At 40.6% G+C, this 20,203-nt stretch overlaps 1 protein-coding gene across 1 annotated transcript; it reads left to right on the top strand.

Moving 5' to 3' along the window:
* The first annotated feature begins 2,267 nt into the window (after positions 1-2,267).
* On the top strand, positions 2,268-19,947 carry LOC149290137 (uncharacterized). The gene is made up of 2 exons (XM_089489916.1): positions 2,268-5,245; positions 17,658-19,947. Exons 1-2 carry the CDS (start codon positions 2,413-2,415, stop codon positions 17,951-17,953), a joined length of 3,129 nt encoding a protein of 1,042 aa, XP_089346042.1. The 5' UTR covers positions 2,268-2,412; the 3' UTR covers positions 17,954-19,947.
* The last annotated feature ends 256 nt before the right edge of the window (positions 19,948-20,203 follow it).

The following is a 20,203-nucleotide window of genomic DNA, read 5'->3' as shown; positions in this document are numbered from 1 at the left end:
AAGCCTAATAGTCTTCCAAATAGGCCCCTTCTCTCCCCAATTTGGGAGGGGTCCTTTCTTTCCTTCTCCCCGCTATTTTCCCTTTCCTTTTCTCCATCTGTCTCTTTCTTATCCCCCCCTAATTCTTATCCTCTGAAGACCCCCCCCCCCCAAAAAAAAGGGGTTGAAGGGAAGAAAACCAATTATCCCAAAATCAATATTTAATTACATTTTCAGTCCTCCTTTTGGAAGGAAGAGAAAGAAGGCAGGAAAAGAGGAATGCAAAGGAGGGATAGATAGATAGATAGATAGATAGATAGATAGATAGATAGATAGATAGATAGATAGACAGACAGACAGACGGCTTCTTAAAGGAAGGACTCCCTCCCCACATACACACACATACACACAGAGACCCCCAATTTCTCCCTCTATTTCTCTATCAGGGACCCCCAGAACTGGGTCTATAATGGGGAGGGGTGCTTCCTTTAAGGAACATATAGACCCCCTCCCCAATATATATATCAGGGTCCAATAATGGGGAGGGGGTTTATTGATTAAACGGATCTAAAATGGGGGTAAGACCCCCCTAATTATCCCTATATTCCTCTATTAGGGACCCCCAGAAAGGGACTAATAATGGGGAGGGGTCTATGGCTTAAAGGGATCCAAACTGGGGGGAAGACCCCCCTATTTCTCCCTATATTCCTCTATTAGGGACCCCCAGAAAGGGTCCAATAATGGGGAGGGGGGTCTCTGTGTGTCTTAATGGGATCCAAAATGGGGGACCCTCCATAGAGAGATAAATTGGGGGGGTCTTCCCCATTTTGGATCCCTTTAATCAATAGAACCTCCCCATTATTGGTTTCATTAGGAACCCCCCTCTTATTATTGGTCCCTTTCTGGGGAGGGGTCCCTCTGGTTCTTAAAAGGAAGGACCCCTCCCCTATCTGGGAGGGCCCTGATAGAGAAATAGAGGGGTCTTCTCCCCCATTTTGGGGGTTGGGAGAGGTACCCCGCCCCAATTTGGAGGTCCTTTTCTTCCTCCTCCCCCCTAATTTGGACCTGGGGGCTTCAACCTGGACCCCCATTTTGGAGGGTCTCCAAAGGAAAGAAAGAATGAAAGGGAAAGGGAAAGAAAGGAGGAATGCAAGGAGGGAGTTGGTCTCTTTTTTGGGGAGGGGGTCCAAGGCAGATAGATAGAGAGGGACCCTCCCTTTGTAGCCCCCTTCGTAGCCCCCTTTGAGGACCCCCAAATTCCAGACAGCAAAAGAAAGATGGAAAGTAAAAGGAGGGGGAATGGGGAGGAATTTGGGGAAAGGGGCAGAGCCAAGGTTTGGGTCCTCCCCTTCTTTTCTCTTAAGGAGGAACGGCAAAAAAAGGGGGGTCTCCAAGAACAAGGACCACCCCCATTTCTCTCCATTGCGCACAATGGGGGACAAGGGGTCTCGTTGCGCGCGGTCCCTTTGATTTGGGGAAGGGTCCCCAGACCCCAAATTCGGGTCAAGGGGACCCCAGACCTTTATCTACTGTGACCCCAAAGGAGGTCTTTCTGCGACGTAAGGGGTTAAAACCGGGAAGGAACAGGGTGCCCCCTATCCCTCTCCATTACGCACAATGGGAGGGCAAGGGGTCTCGTTGCGCACGGAGCCCTTCTTTTAGTGAGGAGTCTACAGACCCCAAATTCGGCTCAAAGGGACCCCCGACCCTTATCTACTGTGGCCCCAACGAGGGTCTTTCTGCGATTTAAGGGAAGGGGTTAAAACAAGGAAGGAACAGGGTGCCCCCCTCTCTCCATTACGCACAATGGGAGAGCAAGGGGTCCCATTGCACACGGCCCCTTTTATTTGGGGACGGGTCCCGGGACCCCAAATTTGGGTCAATGGGACCCCCAACTTTATCACGGTCCCAAAGGGGGTCTTCCTGCGACTTAAGGAAAGGGGTTAAAACAGGGAAGGAACAAGGTCCCCCTATCCCTCTCCATTACGCACAATGGGAGAGCAAGGGTTTTCGTTGCGCACGGCCCCTTTTATTTGGGGAAGGGTCCCGGTACCCCAAATTTGGGTCAAGGGGACCCCAACGTTTCTGTACCGTGGCCCCAAAGGAGGTCTTCCTGCGCGTTAAGGAAAGGGATTAAAACAGGGAAGGAACAAGGTGCCCGCCAACCTCTCCAAGTCCACCTTAAGCACCTCCTCCTAGTCTTCCCTCATTGGATGGAAAGGAGCCCCCCTTAAACCCACCCAAGACCCTCAGAAAACCCCCCAAAACGGAGCCTCGGGAGGGAGAACGAGGAAAGGAGCCGCCGAGAGAGGGCCGCCCGATGCCTCCTTCTTCCCAGGGATGTGATGCGAATCCTGCACCTCCTTTCTTCTTCTCCATCCTCCTCCTCCATCTCTTCTTCTTCCTTCTCTCTTTTCTCCTTACCTTCCACTGATGTTCTCCTTGGAGCCCTTCGAGGGTCCAGGGGCCAAGCCCTTGTTTGGACCCTCCTTCAAAGGGTTCCCTCTCCAAAACGGCGGAGGGGCTGAGGCCACTTTGGAGGCGGTGGCCAACGCCACCATGAGCCTCCATCTGCCTCCATCCGGGGATGGCTTCTCCTTCAGGAACAATGGAGAGGTCCTTGGAGGATCCCCAGCAACAGCAACAGGTTACTTCCACCAACAACAAGCCGAGCAGCACCAGCACCACCACCAGCACCACCGTCATCCCCAGCACTTCAATGGAGGCTTTGGACCCGAGCCTCCACCTTCGGCCTCCTCCAGCTGCCTCCATGGGGGTCGCCTCCTCAGCTTCCCCCCGCAAACCTTCTCCCCTTCGGAGGGCTTCGAGCTGCCGGAAGTGGTCCCAGAGGGGGCGACTTTTGGACACCCTAACCCCCAACAGCACCACCACCATCTTGGAAACGGGGTCCCAGCCCCATGCCTCCCTTTGGACCAGTCCCCAAACCGGGCCGCCTCCTTCCATGGAGGCTCTTCCTCCAGTTCTTCGTCCTCTTCGTCTTCATCCTCTTCGTCTTCTTCATCCTCAAACAACAGCAACAACAACGCCTCGGACGCCCCTCCGGTTTTGGACCCCTTGACCCGCCGAATGGAACCCCTGGAATACAGTTATGGGGATGGGGGACCCTTTGGGGATTTGGGGATCTTCTCTCCTCCACCTCAAGAACAGCAACAAGCCCCCCAACAAGCACCCTTTTCCAAAATGGCCCCCTATTTCGAGAGGTTCCCCAGGGGGTCTCCGGAGGGTTTCCAAGGGGGTCCTGCTCCTCTTCTGAAGATGCAAGTGGGGCTCATGCCTCCTCCTCCACCTCCACCTTCTATGGGTCGCTGCCAGGGGTCTTCCAACCCCAACCCGGACGTCCCCCACACCCAATTCGAGTACCCCATCCACCGCTTGGAGAACAGGACCCTCCAGCATCCTTACAACGGGGACTCCAACTCACTTTATGGGCTCCATCACCAACAACACCATCATCCCCATCCGACCCCCAGCCAGCGCCTCCAGCACTTTGAGCCCCCAGCTCCTTCTCCTTCTTCTTATATGAACCCCAAAAGGGCCCGCTACGAAGGCTGGGGGGGTAACAGTAACAACAACAGCAGCGGGGTCAATAGTAATAATAGTACTAATAATGCTGGGGGTACTATGGCGCTTTCGCCGCCGTCGTCCTCGTCGTCTTCGTCTTCGTCGTTCCAAGACTTTATGGATTATTATCCTGAGCAGCAGCAGCCTCTTCATCATCCTCTGCAACACCATCAGCGGCATCACCACCACCATCCTCCGCAGCAACAACTCCATCCACAACAACAACAACAACAAAGGCAGGCTGCGGCCCTGATGATGAAGCAGATGGCGGCCACCCGCAACCATCACCAGCACCACCACAGCTCCCATCATCCCCAGGATGCCAACGGAGGATGGTTTACAGGAGGACCACCACCACCACCACCATCGGAGATGCTCTTCCGACCCTCCTCCCTCCACGGAGACCCCCAAATGAGGATGCCGATGGAGGGGTTCCCCGGCCAAGGACCCCCGCAACCCTCTTCCTCCTCGCCTCCTGGTTTTGGGGTGAGCCCCCCAGAGAGGCTCAGGGCTGAGTTCCCATCATCCACACCCTCCTCAGCATCGGACTTCTCCCCTCGGCCGCCCCAGAGCAAACTCGGGGGGCTCTCCCTGGGCTCCTTCTCCAAAGGGGTCCCCAAGGAAGGGGTCCCCCCTCCACCTTCATCCTCTTCATCATCCCCATCCTCAGGGGGGGTCCCCAACCCAAATGTGGGGGGTCTCTTTGGGCAGAGCTGCCTGGCGGCCCTCTCTACCGCTTGCCAGAACATGATCGCCAGTTTGGGAGCCCCCAACCTCAACGTCACCTTCGGGAAAAAGAGTGGGGGGCCAGCCCCCCAACCTGCCCCAAGGGGGGGCAAAGGGGTGACCGCAGAATCCCCCCAAGAGGGCCACCCCAACCCTCCGCAGCCCCCCCAGGGACCCCCTCTACCCCTAACTGGTCCCCCACCTTCAGAAAGGGGTCTCTCGTCGCCCCCCAACAACACGACCCTCTCCCCAAACGCCCCGGGGGGCTTCTCCCCAGCCTCCCAAGAGGGCAAAATGGGGGCCAGGGGCCGGGGGAGGCGGAAAAGGGAGAGCGGTCACCTCAGCCCCGCGGCGGTGGGGGGCTTCTTCGAGACCCCCAATGTCGAGACCCCCAAAGGGCGCCCCATGGAGCCCCCCCAAGAACCCGGGGAGGTCCTGATGCCCCCACAGGACAAAGGGGGGTCCCCTATATCAGCCCCCCGGAGGTCAGAGGAGGCAGAGGGCCCCCCATCCATGGCTATGGGGGTCCCACCTCCAAGCCCCCCAACTGTGGTGGTGGTCGGGGGTCCCTCCTCGTCCTCCTCCGTCTCGGTCTCCCCTCCAGAGGACATCCACCCCTTGGAGATCCTCCAGGCCCAGATCCAGCTCCAGAGGCAGCAGTTCAGCATCTCTGAGGACCCCCCTGGGAAGGGAAGCGGGGGTCCCAAGAAGGGGTCCGAGGCTGGGGGTCCTGAACAGGGGTCCCCGATCCCTGGGGCTAAAGGGGGAGCCTTGGGGGGCCTCGACCTGGAGGCCCTGATGGCCGATGGGGGCTCTGGGGGAGGATGGTACTTGCAACCCACCCCTGGGGAGAAAGGAGGAAGGGGCGAGGAGGAAGAGGAGGAGGAGGAGGAGGAGGAAGAGGAGGAAGAGCGCAGGGGAGCAGACCCCTGGGAGAAGACCAAGCTCTCCAAAGAAGGTAGGAGGGGGCGACTGGAAAAAAGGGGTCTGAGGGGGCATGGGAAGGGGTATAGAGGTAGGAGGGGGGATCGGACTTTCCAACGAGGGGTCACATGCCATAGGTCCCAGCATCCCCTTTCATTTAAGGACGATAGGATAAAGAGTGGGAAAGGGTCTGGAGGGCTGGGGGAGGGATATGGAGGGAGGAGAGGTGGAGGGTCATACAGAGGAGACCCTGAGCTTTCCAACGAGTGGTCACACTCTAGGTCCCAGCATCCTTTTTCATTGCAAGACGATGGGATATAGAGTGGGAAAGGGGTATGGAGGCCTGGGGAAGGGGTATGGATGGAGGAGAGGTAGAGGGTCGGTTAGAGGAGACCCTCAGCTTCTCAACGAGTTGTCACACTCCAGGTCCCAGCATCCTTTTTCATCAAAGGACGATGGGATATAAAGTGGGGAAGGGTTGTGGAGGGCTGGGGAAGTTGTGTGGAGGGAGGAGAGGTTTAGGGTCATATAGAGGAGACTCTCAGCTTCTCAACGAGTGGTCACACTCCAGGTCCCAGCATCCTTTTTAATTAAAGGACAGTAGGAAATAGAGTGAGAAAGTGGGCATAGGGGAATGGGGGAGGGTTATGGAGGGAGGAGAGGTGGAGGGTCATATAGAGGAGACCCTCAGCTTCTCAACGAGTGGTCACAGTCCAGGTCTCAGCATCCTTTTTCGTGGAAGGATGATGGGATATAAAGTGGGGAAGGGGTCTGGAGGGCCGGGGGAGGGGAATGGAGGGAGGATGGGGGGGGTTGGATGGAGAAGACCCTCAGCTTCTCAACGAGGGGTCACATGCCATAGGTCCCATTGCAGGATGATGGGATATAGAGTGGTGGAAACGGCTGAAGTATTTCAGTTTGGCGCCGCTTTTAGTTTTATGCACGGATTTCGGAGAAGTTTGGCTAATTTTTGCGGAGGGTGTTTTGTGTGTTGTGCAAAACTGGGGAAAATAAAGGGTTCGTAATAATTGTTTATTAATAATTATTAATTTAATCTTACCCAATCCAAAATCATTAATAATAATAATAATAATAATAATCCCTAACTTCGATATCAATGGTTCGGGTAATAATAATAATTATAATAATAATTACAATAATAATAAATCAATAATATTAGCAATAATAATAATATTGTCATCCTTTTCCTTCTGTATTAGGAAATAGGATGATTATTAGTATAATACTTTGGGTAATAATAATAATAATGATAATTATTATTGATTAATATTAATATTGATACCTACGTATCAATAAATCAATAATTCAAATTATTGATACCTAAGTAATAATACAACAATGTTATTATGAGTAGTATTATTATTACTTAGGTATCAATAATTTGAGTAATACTAATATTGTCTTCCTTTACCTTCTATATTATTAAATACGACGATTATTAGTATAATAATTTAAATACGCGCAAATTGCGGTTGCGTTATTCATTGCGACAATTATTTAATTATAGATTGTTTAATTAAATCGGTCGCTGTGCCATTTTCTTTGCGGCGGACGACGGACGCCTCCGACGAATAAATTATATATATATATATATATATATGTATATATATATATATTATAAATCACAAGATTTATTGGATGATTAAATAGATGATTAAATAGATGATTATATTATTATTATTATTATTATTATTACTTTCCTCCAAGAAAGTGAAAATATTAACAATTAAAATAATACATTATAATACTACTACTATTAATTATAATAATATAATATATAATTAATAAATAATATTATATATAATATTATTATATTTTAAATGCTATATATGATATTATTAGTATATATAATATTATTACAATATATTATGTATATTATATTTAAAATGGTTTATATATAATATTATTATTATTATATTTTTATAATGTATATTATTATATTTTAAATATTATATAAATAATATTATATATTCCTATTTTTATTATATTAATATTATATTAATATTATTATTAAAATTTATATTATTATATTTCAAATATGTAATATATATAATATATATAATATTATTATATATTATATAATTATATTATTATAATTTATAATGTATAATATTTTTATATTTCACATACAATATTATTTATTATATAATTATATTAGATATATTATTTTATTTTAAGTATTATATATAATATTATATATTTTATATTATATTAGATATTCTTATGTTATTATTATTATAATAAAATATAATGTATAATATTTTTATATTTTAAATATTGTATATATTATTATATATATTATTCTATTATTAGTATTATTATTTTCATATATATTTTTGGGAGCATTTATGCGTCTTTGCAATTAATGCAAGTGATAATTTCTTGTGCGTTTTTGTTGTGTGTTTATGCGTCTTTGCAATTTGTTTTGTCTATGGGTCGCGTTTCCGTTTTGTGTCTTCGCGTTCACTGGCCTTTGCAGAACTCCGCTCCAATACACACACACACACACACACACAAAATATGACAGACAATTGCAAGTTTCTGTACTTTTTGTGAGCATTTGTGCATTTTTGCAGCATGCATTTGTGCCTGTTTTTGCATACGTGTGCAATTGTGTCTTTTCCCCCCAGTGCGTCTGTCATGCATTTGTGCGTTTTCGGGGCGCGCCTGTGTGTATAATTGTGGATTTTTTCAGTTGATGTTTGTGAGCATTTGTGTCTTTTTTCAATGTGTTTGTTGTGCATTTGAACACTTTTGCATTGTGTCGTTTGTGTGTGTTTGTGTCTTTTTTCAATGCATTTGTTCTGCGTTTCAACACCTTTGCATTGTGTCTTTGTGAGCATTTATGTCTGTTTTCACTTTGAGTTTGCGCGCCTGTTTTGCAACATTGCCGGAGTGTGTCCCATTGCGTGCGATTGTGCATTTTTGGACGGTATCCATGTGCGCGGTTGTGCCTTTTTTAGTGTGTGCATGTGTACATTTGCACTTTCAGAGTGCGCCTGCGCATACATTTATGCCTCTTTGGAGTGTGCATTTGTGTGCCTTTGCGCACTTTTCGGAGCGCGTCCAACGTGCGCAATTATATGTTTTTGGAGCGCGTCTGTGTGTAAAATTGTGCATTCCAGCGATAAAATCGCCGCCGTTTCCCATACATTTGTACACAATCGCACACACATGTATCTATATGTTTGCAATTGCGCGCATTTTGCATTTTGTGCGTTGCTCGCCTTCCCTAAAAATGTGTTGCGCACCGTTCTTTGCAAAATGGAAATGAACGAACGAATGGATGAATCCACGGATAGTCCTTTTGTTCTTCGGACCCAGGGCCCCTTCCTTCCTTCCTTTCTTTCCTTCATTTCTTTCTCCCCTTCCTTCATTCCTTCCTTCATTCTTTCCTTTCTTCCTTCCTTCCTTTCATTTCTTTTTTCTTTCATTTGCTTTCTTTCCTTCTTTTCTTTATTTCCTCTCTTTCCTTCCTTCCCTCCCTCCTTCCTTCATTCCTTCCTTCCTTTCCTTTCTTTTTTCCCTTCCCTTCCTTCCTTCCTTCCTTCCTTCCTTTTCTTCCTTCCCTTCCTTTCTTTTCTTTCCTTCCCTTTGTTCGTTCCTTCCTTTCCTTTTTTTCCTTCCTTGATTTCTTTCTTTCTTTTCTTTTCTTTTCTTTCTTTCCTTCCTTTTTCCCTCCTCCATTCCTCCATTCCTTCTTTCCCTACTTTCCTTCTTTTCCTTCCTTCCTTCCTTTCCTTTCTTTCCTTTCGTTCTTTCCTTTCTTTCCTTTCTATGCATCAAATGCATCAAATGCATTCCAAAAGTGCAAAAACGACACACATTGACGACAACGACGACAAACCGCGCCTTTCCTGTCCTTCCCCTTTCGCCCTCGTTCCTCGCAAGATCGGCGTTTAGCACCAATGACAATCCGAAACAAGATGCAAACTTTGCAAATGCATCCATATGCAAGGAAGCAAAAAGCAAACTTTGTAAATGCATCCATGCGCAGGGTCACAAGATGCATACTTTGCATACTTTGCAAATGCATGCATGCACATGGTCATAGGAAGCAAAAAATGCATGCACACATGATAGCAAGGTGCAAGCTTTGCAAATGCATGGTCACAAGGTGCAAACTTTAAACAAATTCATGCGCAGGATAATAAAAAGAAAAAGCAACATTTAAATGCATGCACAGGGAAGTGAGAAGCGAATTTAGCAAATGCATCCATGCACCAGAAAACAAGACGCAGGCTTTGCAAATGCATGCATGCGCACGATCGCAAGGTGCAAACTTTGCCAATTCACACATAGGGAAGCAATAATTAGGCTTTATTAATCCTTGCATGCGCATGGTTATAGGAAGCAAAAATGCATGCACACATGGTAGCAAGGTGCAAGCTTTGCAAATGCATGCAGGACACAAGCTTTAAATGCATGCATGCACAGGATAGCAAGGAGCGAACTTTACAAACACATGCACATCGTAGCAAATTGAATGAACACACAAAAGTAATACAGTATATGCGAATGCACATCATTGCAAGTTGTATAGCATGAAAAACACATGCAATGCACATGGATAGCAAGGAGCAATTGCAAGACGCACACACATGGATAGCAAGAGGCAATGCACATGATTGCAAAGTGCAAAGTTCATACATGCGTTCATGCAAAGGATAGCATGGAGAACACATGCATGTGCATGATAGCAAGAAGCGAACATTATAAATGCATGCAAAGCAAGATGCAAGCTTTGCAATTCCATGCAACGCGATTGCAAGGAGCAAACATTATAAATGCATTCATGCGCAGGGTTTGCAAGCATTAAACTCTATAAAAGCCTCAGGTTTCGAGGCTTTTGGGTCCTTTTGTAAATCCGCCGCCGCCGTTTTTTATGCATCGGCCATAAATCCGTCTCTGGAAATGGCGGTTCCCCCGGCGCATCTGTTTAATGAGGAGGAAAAACACTTGTTGCAATTACGGCGTAATTAATTTCGCGCATCTTTGGTCCCTGGATTTAAATTTACAGTTGCAAAATAATTAAATGCAAAGAAAGCATTAAATGCAGCTCTTTAAATAATACACACACACACACACATATGCTTTTAAAACTAAGTTGCATTTTATTTATATTTGTCTTATTTAATTAATTAATTAATTGCAAATATCAGGAAATTCATTATTTATTCATTAATTTTATTTGTATTTATTTATATTATTTATTAATTTTAAATGTATTTATGTCATTTATAATTTTATTTGTATTTATTTATAAATTTATTTGTATCTATCTATATCATTTATAATTTATTTGTATTTATTTATAGCATTTATAATTTTATTTGTATTTATTTACATCATTTATAATTTTATTTGTGTTTATTTATATTATTTATAATTTTATTTACATCATTTATAAATTTATTTGTATTTATTTATATTATTTATTAATTCTATTTGCATTTTTATCATTTATAATTTTATTTATATTTATTTATAATTTTATTTGTATTTATTTATATCATTTATAATTTTATTTATATTTATTTATAATTTTATTTGTATTTATTTATATCATTTATAATTTTATTTATATTTATATTATTTATTAATTTTATATTTAGCTTACTTGCTAATTAGCTTACTTGCTGTTTACCGCTATGATCTTTGGAATAGCGGTATATAAATAAAACAAATTATATATATATATATATATATATATATATATATATATATATAAAATTCCTGATCTTTGCAATTAAATGAATAGATAAAAATGCAATTTATTTTAAAAAATGCACAACTATCTCCCTAAAAATTCCCAATGAATTAACAAACCAATTAATTTTTGAAAATGCAATTATAAATCTTTTATCTTTTGCAATAAGATAAAATAAATTAAAATGCAATTTATTCATTTAAAAAGCGCAATAACATAAGTAAATGCAATTATACTTTCTAAACAAACTGCATTTTATCTATTTATTCAGTTGTCGTTATATCATTATAAATAATAATCACAATTTTATATATATATATATATATATATATATATAATTTATATGCTTGCAATTTGCATTTTAATCATTGCAAATTGCAGATTCAATGCACTAATAATAATAATAATAATTAATAATAATAAAAATTGCATTTAAAAAGTGTGAAATTTCTTGCAGGTTGATGATATATATATATATATATATATATATATATATATATATAATATGTAGGGTTGGATTGATTTACGGTGATGTGCAAAAAGGACAAAAACCTTGCGATTCCCAGGAGTTCACTTTGTTTAAACTTCCAGAATGGATATATATATATATATATATTTTAGGCCGAGCCGTTAGGCAATAACAGCCCCGCCGACGTGAATTACGTCTCGCTGCTAAAACGGACCTGTTTTATGGAAGGCGTGAGTGCGAGGGACGCCGGGTTTTACGAGGGTTCGGGGATGTCTGAAACCGTTGCAATCTGCGAAAACGGTTTTTCGGGGCGATTCAGCCGCTTCCTTCCTTCCTTGCGATTGATTCAGATGCAAGTGTTGCAGTTAGCAAAGATGCAATTGTTACAATTTGCAATTGTGTAATTGTTGCAACTTGCAAAGAGGCAATTGTTGCTATTGAAAAAGATACAGTTGTGATTGCAAAGATGTAACTTTTGTAATTTGGAAAGATGCAAATGTTGCAATTTGTAAAGACACAATTGTTGCAATTAGCAAAGATACAATTGTTCCAATTAGCAAAGATACAATTGTTGCAATTTGCAAAGACACAATTATTCCAATTAGCAAAGATACAATTGTTCCAATTAGCAAAGATACAATTGTTGCAATTAGCAAAGATGCAACTGTTGCAATTGCAAAGATATGTGTTGCAATTTGCATATATCCAATTGTTAAAATTAGCAGAGACACAATTGTTGCAATTAGCAAAGATGCAACTGTTGCATTTAATAAAGATACAAGAGATGCAATTAGCAAAGATGCAACTGAGCATTGTACTGTTTTGTATTATATTGTACGCTACTGTGAACCGCTTTGATCAGATGGAAAAGCGGTATACAAATAAATTTTTATTATTATTTTTTATTATTAAACATACAATTGTTGCAATTTGCAAAAACACAATTGTTGCAAATGCAAAGATACAATTGTTACAATCAGCAAAGATACAATTGTTGCAATTTGCAAAAACACAATTGTTGCAAATGCAAAGATACAATTGTTACAATCAGCAAAGATACAATTGTTGCCATTTGCAAAAAAGGTTTTATTCCTGCCATGCGCTAAAGCGCAACTGTTGCCGTTGCAAAACCACACTTGTGATTGCAAAGATGTGATTGCTGCCATTGCGAAAATTGTAATTGTTGTGGTTGCACAAATGCAATTGTTGCCATTGCAAAAGTTATGATTGTTAGAGTTGCAAAAAGTGCAATTTTTGCCATTGCAGATTGTGATTGTTGCATTGCAAAGATACAATTGTTGCAATTGCAAATTTGACAATTATTGCCATTGCAAAGATGACAATTGTATCTTTGCATTGGCAACAATCACATTTTTGCAACTGTAACATTTACATTTTATACAACCGTGACAATTGTATCTTTGCATTGGCAACAATTGCCCTTTTTGCAATGGCAACAATTATAATCTTTGCAAACGCAATTGTGTTGTTGCAAGTGTGATTACAAAGATACAATTGTTGCCATTGCAATATTACAATTGTTGCCACTGCAAAGATACAATTGTTGCCATTGCAATATTATAATTGTTGCCATCGCAAAGATGACAATTGTATCTTTGCATTGGCAACAATCACATTTTTGCAACTGTAATGATTGTATCTTTGCAATGGCAACAATTGTATCTTTGCAGTGGCAACAATTGCACTTTTGCAATGGCAACAATTGCACTTTTGCAATGGCAACAATTGTATCTTTGCAATTGTAGCTGTGTTGTTGCAAGTGTGTTTGCAAAGATACAATTGTTGCCATTGCAAAAAGTGTGATTGTTGCCATTGCAAAGACACAATTGTTGCGGTTTCGAGAACGCAAGGTAAAATATACGATTGCGATTTTAATTTATTCGCCTTACTCTTAATTATCGGCTCGTTTGGGGTTTTCCTTTATCTCCGTTTAGCCATCCTGGGAATTAACAGCGTTTATCTTCCGTTGATTGGCTTTTATGGCAATTAATTAATTCAATGCATTTTAAAAAATGATATATTTTAAAATACGAACCTCCTTTTATTTATTTATTTATTTATTTATTTATTTATTTATATTTTATTATTTTATTTTATTTTGTTGGTATTTTTTAATTTTTTAAAATTAAATTGCATTTTTAAAAATAAAAGTCAGGATGGATTTTATTTTTGAGGAACACTTTAATTGTCTTCTAAATTAATGAATTATTTTACTGATATAAATATAATTATTATTTATAACTAGATTACAAGAAGATAATAATTTAATGGATTGCAAAAATAAACTATTTTTATTATTATTGTATTATATAATATTGTTATTTGAGTTAAATAATATTATTGCAAAAATATTATTATTATTATTTTATTTTATATTATATTATATTAATAATATTATTATTAAAATTTCTTGCAAAAACTATTATTATTATGTTATTATACTATATTAATATAATAATATTATTAACTCAGGTCTTGCAAAAACTTTATTATTATTATTATAATTATTATATAATTCTATTATTATTAACAGGTCTTGCAAAAACTAACTATTTATATATATATATATATATATATATATATATATATATTATATTATATTATCATATTATATAATTATATTATTATTAGGTCTTCCAAAAAGAAATTATATTATATTATATTATATTATATTATATTATAATATTATTTAATTATTATTAGGTCTTGCAAAAACTTTATTATTATTATTATAATTATTATATTTTATATTATATTATTAGGTCTTGCAAAAACTATTATTATTATTATTTCATATTATTATTAGGTCTTGCAAAAACTATTATTATTATTATAATTATATTATATTATATTATTATTAACTCAGGTCTTGCAAACTTTAACGACTTTTAAAAAACTATTATTATTATATTATTATTATATTATTATTATACTATATTATTATTATATATTATATTATTATATTAATATATTATTATTAACTGAGGTCTTGCAAATGTTCATGAATTCCAAAAGAAACCATATTAATATTATTATATTATATTATATTATATTATTATTATTATTATATTATATATTATTATTAGATTATATTATTATTATATATTGCATTATATAATATATTATATTATTGTTATATATTATATTATTATTAACAGGTCTTGCAAACTTTAATGGCTTTAATTATTTTAATCAATATTAAATTAAATTAAATATAAAATAAATCCTATTATTATTATCATTATTAAATGTTTTAATTATAACCTTATTAATATTTAATGCAATATATTCCACGATTATTAGCAAACTGTCCAATAAATTATATCATTTTAATCAATATTAAACTATTTTAAAAACAATTAATTTGATTAATATTTTTTATTTAATGAAAAAAATCCCTCTTAATTATTAATTGCGAGGCCAATTAATTGCAAGACGAAAAGGACCGCTTTTAATTTAACGACCATTTAACGAGTTTAATTTATATTGCAAATAAAAAACAAACGAGGTGCTTGAGGAGGATTAATTGCCCGGAGCCTAAAATCCCTCGTTAGTCTCATTAATGCTTAATTAAAACCCAGAGCATCGCTTTGCGCTTCATTTGGCTGCAAATGGATTCAATCCATTTGATTAAATCCCTGTTTATTTGCAAGATCTGGGCTCGAATTTTGCACGCTCAGGTCTTGCAAAGTCAGATATTGTTGCACACTCAGGTCTTGCAAAGTCAGATATTGTTGCACGCTCAGGTCTTGCAAGGTCAGACATTGTTGCACTCTCAGGTCTTGCAAAGTCAGATATTGTTGCACGCTCAGGTCTTGCAAGGTCAGATATTGTTGCACGCTCAGGTCTTGCAAGGTCAGATATTGTTGCATGCTCAGGTCTTGCAAAGTCAGACATTGTTGCACGCTCAGGTCTTGCAAGGCCAGATATTGTTGCACGCTCAGGTCTTGCAAAGTCAGATATTGTTGCACACTCAGGTCTTGCAAAGTCAGATATCGTTGCACGCTCAGGTCTTGCAAGGTCAGACATTGTTGCACGCTCAGGTCTTGCAAGGTCAGACATTGTTGCACGCTCAGGTTTTGCAAAGTCAGACATTGTTGCACGGTCAGGTTTTGCAAAGTGAGACATTGTTGCATGGTCAGGTTTTGCAAAGTGAGACATTGTTGTATGCTCAGGTTTTGCAAAGTCAGATATTGCACGCTCAAGTCGTGCAAAGTCAGATATCGTTGCACACTCAGGTTTTGCAAAGTTAGATATTGTTGCACACTCAGGTCTTGCAAAGTCAGATATTGTTGCACGCTCAGGTCTTGCAAAGTAGGATATCGTTGCACACTCAGGTTTTGCAAAGTCAGACATTGTTGCACGGTCAGGTTTTGCAAAGTGAGACATTGTTGCATGGTCAGGTTTTGCAAAGTGAGACATTGTTGTATGCTCAGGTTTTGCAAAGTCAGATATTGCACGCTCAAGTCGTGCAAAGTCAGATATCGTTGCACACTCAGGTTTTGCAAAGTTAGATATTGTTGCACACTCAGGTCTTGCAAAGTCAGACATTGTTGCACACTCAGGTTTTGCAAAGTCAGACATTGTTGCACGCTCAGGTTTTGGAAAGTCAGATATCGTTGCACACTCAGATTTTGCACATTTAGATATTGTTGCACACTCAGGTTTTGCAAAGTTAGATATCGTTGCACACTCAGGTCTTGCAAAGTCAGATATTGTTGCACGCTCAGGTCTTGCAAAGTAGGATATCGTTGCACACTCAGGTCTTGCAAGGTCAGACATTGTTGCACACTCAGGTTTTGCAAAGTCAGACATTGTTGCACACTCAGGTTTTGCAAAGTCAGACATTGTTGCACGCTCAGGTTTTGGAAAGTCAGATATTGCACACTCAAGTCTTGCAAAGTCAGATATCGTTGCACACTCAGGTTTTGCAAAGTCAGACATTGTTGCACACTCAGGTTTTGCAAAGTCAGACATTGTTGCACGCTCAGGTTTTGGAAAGTCAGATATTGCACACTCAAGTCTTGCAAAGTCAGATATCGTTGCACACTCAGGTTTTGCAAAGTTAAATGCCATTGCACACTCAGGCATTGCAATGTTAAATGCCCTTGCACCCTCAGGTCTTGCAAAGTTGCCAACTCGGGTCTTGCAAAGCCAGACGCCTAAAATGAGGCTGGAAACATATATATGTATGTATGTATATGTGTGTGTATATACATACATACATATATATATATATATATATATATATATATATATATATAAAAACACTACATTAATAGATGCAATAAATAGAAGCAAAGTACCCCCCAAATAATTCTGTGTTCGTTTTTCCGCAACCGTGCCAGCCATTTTGTGCCGCTGTGTCACACCCGTTTCTGCATCTAATATCCTTATCCTAGGCGTATCACGTCAGTCTTTCGCACCGCCGCGTGACACACCCTTGTCACCCTGTCCTCTGGCGCCGAAAAGTCCTTCTCCTTGCCGCCGCCACCACCACCGCCAGCTGTCTGCGTGTATTTGCGTACACCGCGGGCTTTAAGCACCGCGCATCGGTGCACAAGGAGGCATCCGAACCGATATGTCAAGTTGTCATGGAGGAAACTTGGCAAAAAAATCTTTTTCTCGCGGCGGCAGCGGCGGACGTACGAGACGCGCATCGAGGCCTCCGGCCGTGTCCGCATCGCAGGATATTCACAGCCGGCTGGACGCACCTGCGGTCACCCACTGGGCCTCCGGCCGGCCGTTGTTGTCGGACCTAGACGCAGCCTCCAGCCGTCTTTCCAGGGCATTGGACTGACAAAGTCGGACGCGTTCCCTGGCTCCCGAAACGTGGTGTCCGTTGGCGTCTACATCGTGCGTTCTGAGCAGAAAGGGATTGTGTTGTCGGAGAGGGAAATATCCCGTATTGGATTAAATGGGATTGCTATGCAGGGTTCGCACCCCTATACAATATAGTCTGACCCCCTATATATATGTGTATATATATATATATATAGTCCGACCCCATATATATATATATATATATATATATACTCCCAACTATGTACTATTGGTGGAACTGTTGCCTTAATTATCACCTTTTTTGTATGCCAGATGCATCTATTATCGATCGTTATCGATTATTGATTATTATTGATTATCGATCGGTTATTAGTTATTGGTTATCGAGCAATACTAACTTCGTCTCCTACTTCTCTCTCTCCCTGTCTTATCCTTCTGCAGCTATGAAGAAGCTGCCGTCGTCCGCAATTGTGTCTTCCACCGCTGCCCGCCGCCGCCACACCGTCGTCTGGCGGCCATTTGCAATGCCTCTCTGTCCACTGCGCCGAGGACATGTCCGAACCGAAGGGCCGGACAGCGACCGTAGCCAGCTGGCGGTCACTCCACTCGGACATTTCGAACCGTTTCGGGACTTTCGTGGCCGCTCTGACCTGAAAAGAAAGGAACAAAGGAAAGTGAAAAAAATGGAAGGGATTAAAAGAGATCGATATCATAAAGAAAGAAATCGACGAAGATAAAGATAAAGATAACGGACGAAGGACGAAAACCGAACAAACGTTGGACGCTATTTTTCTGGACTCATTTTTTATAACGAGGTTAAAGTCATTAATTCGGCGACAGAAACAGACCGTCTCTTTAAAAATGAACGAGGGAACGAAAAAAAGAAATGAAAGTCCAGAACATTTTTTCGCCTCTTTTTTTACTCGTTAGTTTCCCCCCCTTTTTTAATTTGACGACCCAAATTTTTACACACACACACACACACACACACACACATTAAATAAAGGCGGTGGGGAAATATATAGGAAGTCGCCCGGAAATTGAAAGAGGAAGTAAGACTCGAACCTGCGACTTTAGCACCAGGTTTAGGGGCCAGGCTTTTCCCTATTCCTTCCTTCCTTCTTTCCTTCCTTCCCACAACTTTCCTTCCTTTTCCCTTTCGTTCGGATTTCCATTCTTCCTTCCTTCCTTCCTTCCTTCCTTCCTTCCTTCCTTCCTTCCTCCCATCCCCTTCCTTCCTTCTTGGCTTCCTTCTGCTTTCCATTCTCCATTCCCCTGTCCTTTCCTTCCTTCTTTCCTTTCTTCTTTCCTTCCTTCCTTCCCTCCTTCCCCCTTCCATTCTTCCTTCCTCTTTCCAAACTGACATATCCTTCCTTCCTTCCTTCTCCTCCTTCCTTCCTACTCTACTTAGCCTTCCTTCCTTCCTTCCTTCCTTCCTTCCTTCCTTCCTTCCTTCCCTCCTTACCCTTTCCATTCTTCCTTCCTCTTTTCAAAGTGACATTTCCTTCCTTCCTTCCTTCCTTCCTTCCTTCCTTCCCTCCTTCCCCTTTCCATTCTTCCTTCCTCTCTCCATGGTGACATCTCTTTCCTTCCTTCCTTCCTTCCTTCCATCCTTCCTTCCTTCCTTTCACCTTCCTTCCATGCTGACATCTGTTACCTTCCTTCCTTCCTTCACTTCCCTCTCCCTTCCCCTCCCTTCTCTCCTTCCTTTCCCCTTCCTCCCTTCCTTCCACTTTGCACTCTCCCTTCCATCCTCTCTCCATGGTGACATCTCCTTCCTTCCTTCCTTCCTTCCTTCCTTCCTCCCTTCTTTCCTCCCTCCCTTCTTCTTTTCAATTCTTCTTTCCATGCTGAAATCTCCTTCCTTCTTTCCTTCGTTCCTTCCTTCCTTCTTTCCTCCCTCCCTCCTTCTTTTCAATTCTTCTTTCCATGCTGAAATCTCCTTCCTTCTTTCCTTCGTTCCTTCCTTCCTTCTTTCCTCCCTCCTTCCTTCCATTCTTCTTTTTTCCATGCTGAAATCTCCTTCCTTCCTTTCTCCCTCCCTCCCTCCATTCTTCTTTCTTTCCATGCTGACATCTCTTTCCTTCCTTCCTCTTTACATTCTCCCTTCACCTTCCCCTTCCCTTTCCAAGCTCTCTCCCCTTTCAATTGATAACACATTGATATTGATAAAGCATTGAAATCAACTTCCGGGTGCAACCCCCCACTTCCCCTTCCTTCCCCCCCCCCTTTGATCCCCATGAAAAACAGTGTTAACGCTAATTATAACGATAATAATAATGAACCTTTCCCCAAAGGAAACAGCCTGAGGAAACCTTGTTGCACATGTAAGATACTTAAAACGGAGGTCAATCCGTATCCGCATCCATTTCCTTCACTTCCTGCTCACTTCCCCCTTACTTCCTGCTCACTTCCCGCTTACTTCCTGTTTACTTCCAGGAAGTGAATTTTTAAAAAATGATTTAAAAAAATTTTTAGATGACTGTGACAAAATAATAAACAAACAAACAAACGGCGAAAAGGGGGGAAGGGATGATAAAAAAATAAATAATGATAATAATTTTTTTTAGCTCATGGAAATTGAGCTTCTTCCTATTTTTATTATTATTATTATTATTACTGTTGTTATTTTAAAATGAAATATGTAAAGTGCAGTCTTCTTCTATTTCATGCCTATTGTATATATCTGTATATGTTTTAACGAGCAACGAAATAATAAATATGAAGTTAATGGGTGCATATATTTATATTTGTGTTTATATTTACATTTATATTTATATTCATTTGTTTATCTTTTTTCTGGTTGTGTATTTCTATTTGTCTTCCTATCTTGACCCATTTGGGAGGCTTTATATTTGTATTTATATTTATATTCTTTTTCTTCCACCTGCGATTAATATTTATTTTTAATTAATAATAATTATTAATAATTTTAAATATGTTATTTATTATTACTATAATTTGTTATAAATATAAATATTAAATTA

This window comes from Sceloporus occidentalis, unplaced genomic scaffold (assembly GCF_023333645.1).
Source record: "Sceloporus occidentalis isolate IW3139 unplaced genomic scaffold, rSceOcc1.0.p SCAF_41, whole genome shotgun sequence".
In the NCBI taxonomy this organism is placed as follows: Eukaryota; Metazoa; Chordata; class Lepidosauria; order Squamata; family Phrynosomatidae; genus Sceloporus; species Sceloporus occidentalis.
This window is presented reverse-complemented; position numbering and strand designations above follow the sequence as displayed.

Coding starts and splice junctions, on each gene's coding strand:
- LOC149290137 (XM_089489916.1), top strand. CDS start 2,413: ATGTTCTCCTTGGAGCCCTTCGAGGGTCCAGGGGCCAAGCCCTTGTTT. Junction 5,246..17,657: donor GACCAAGCTCTCCAAAGAAG/GTAGGAGGGGGC, acceptor ATCCTTCTGCAG/CTATGAAGAAGCTGCCGTCG.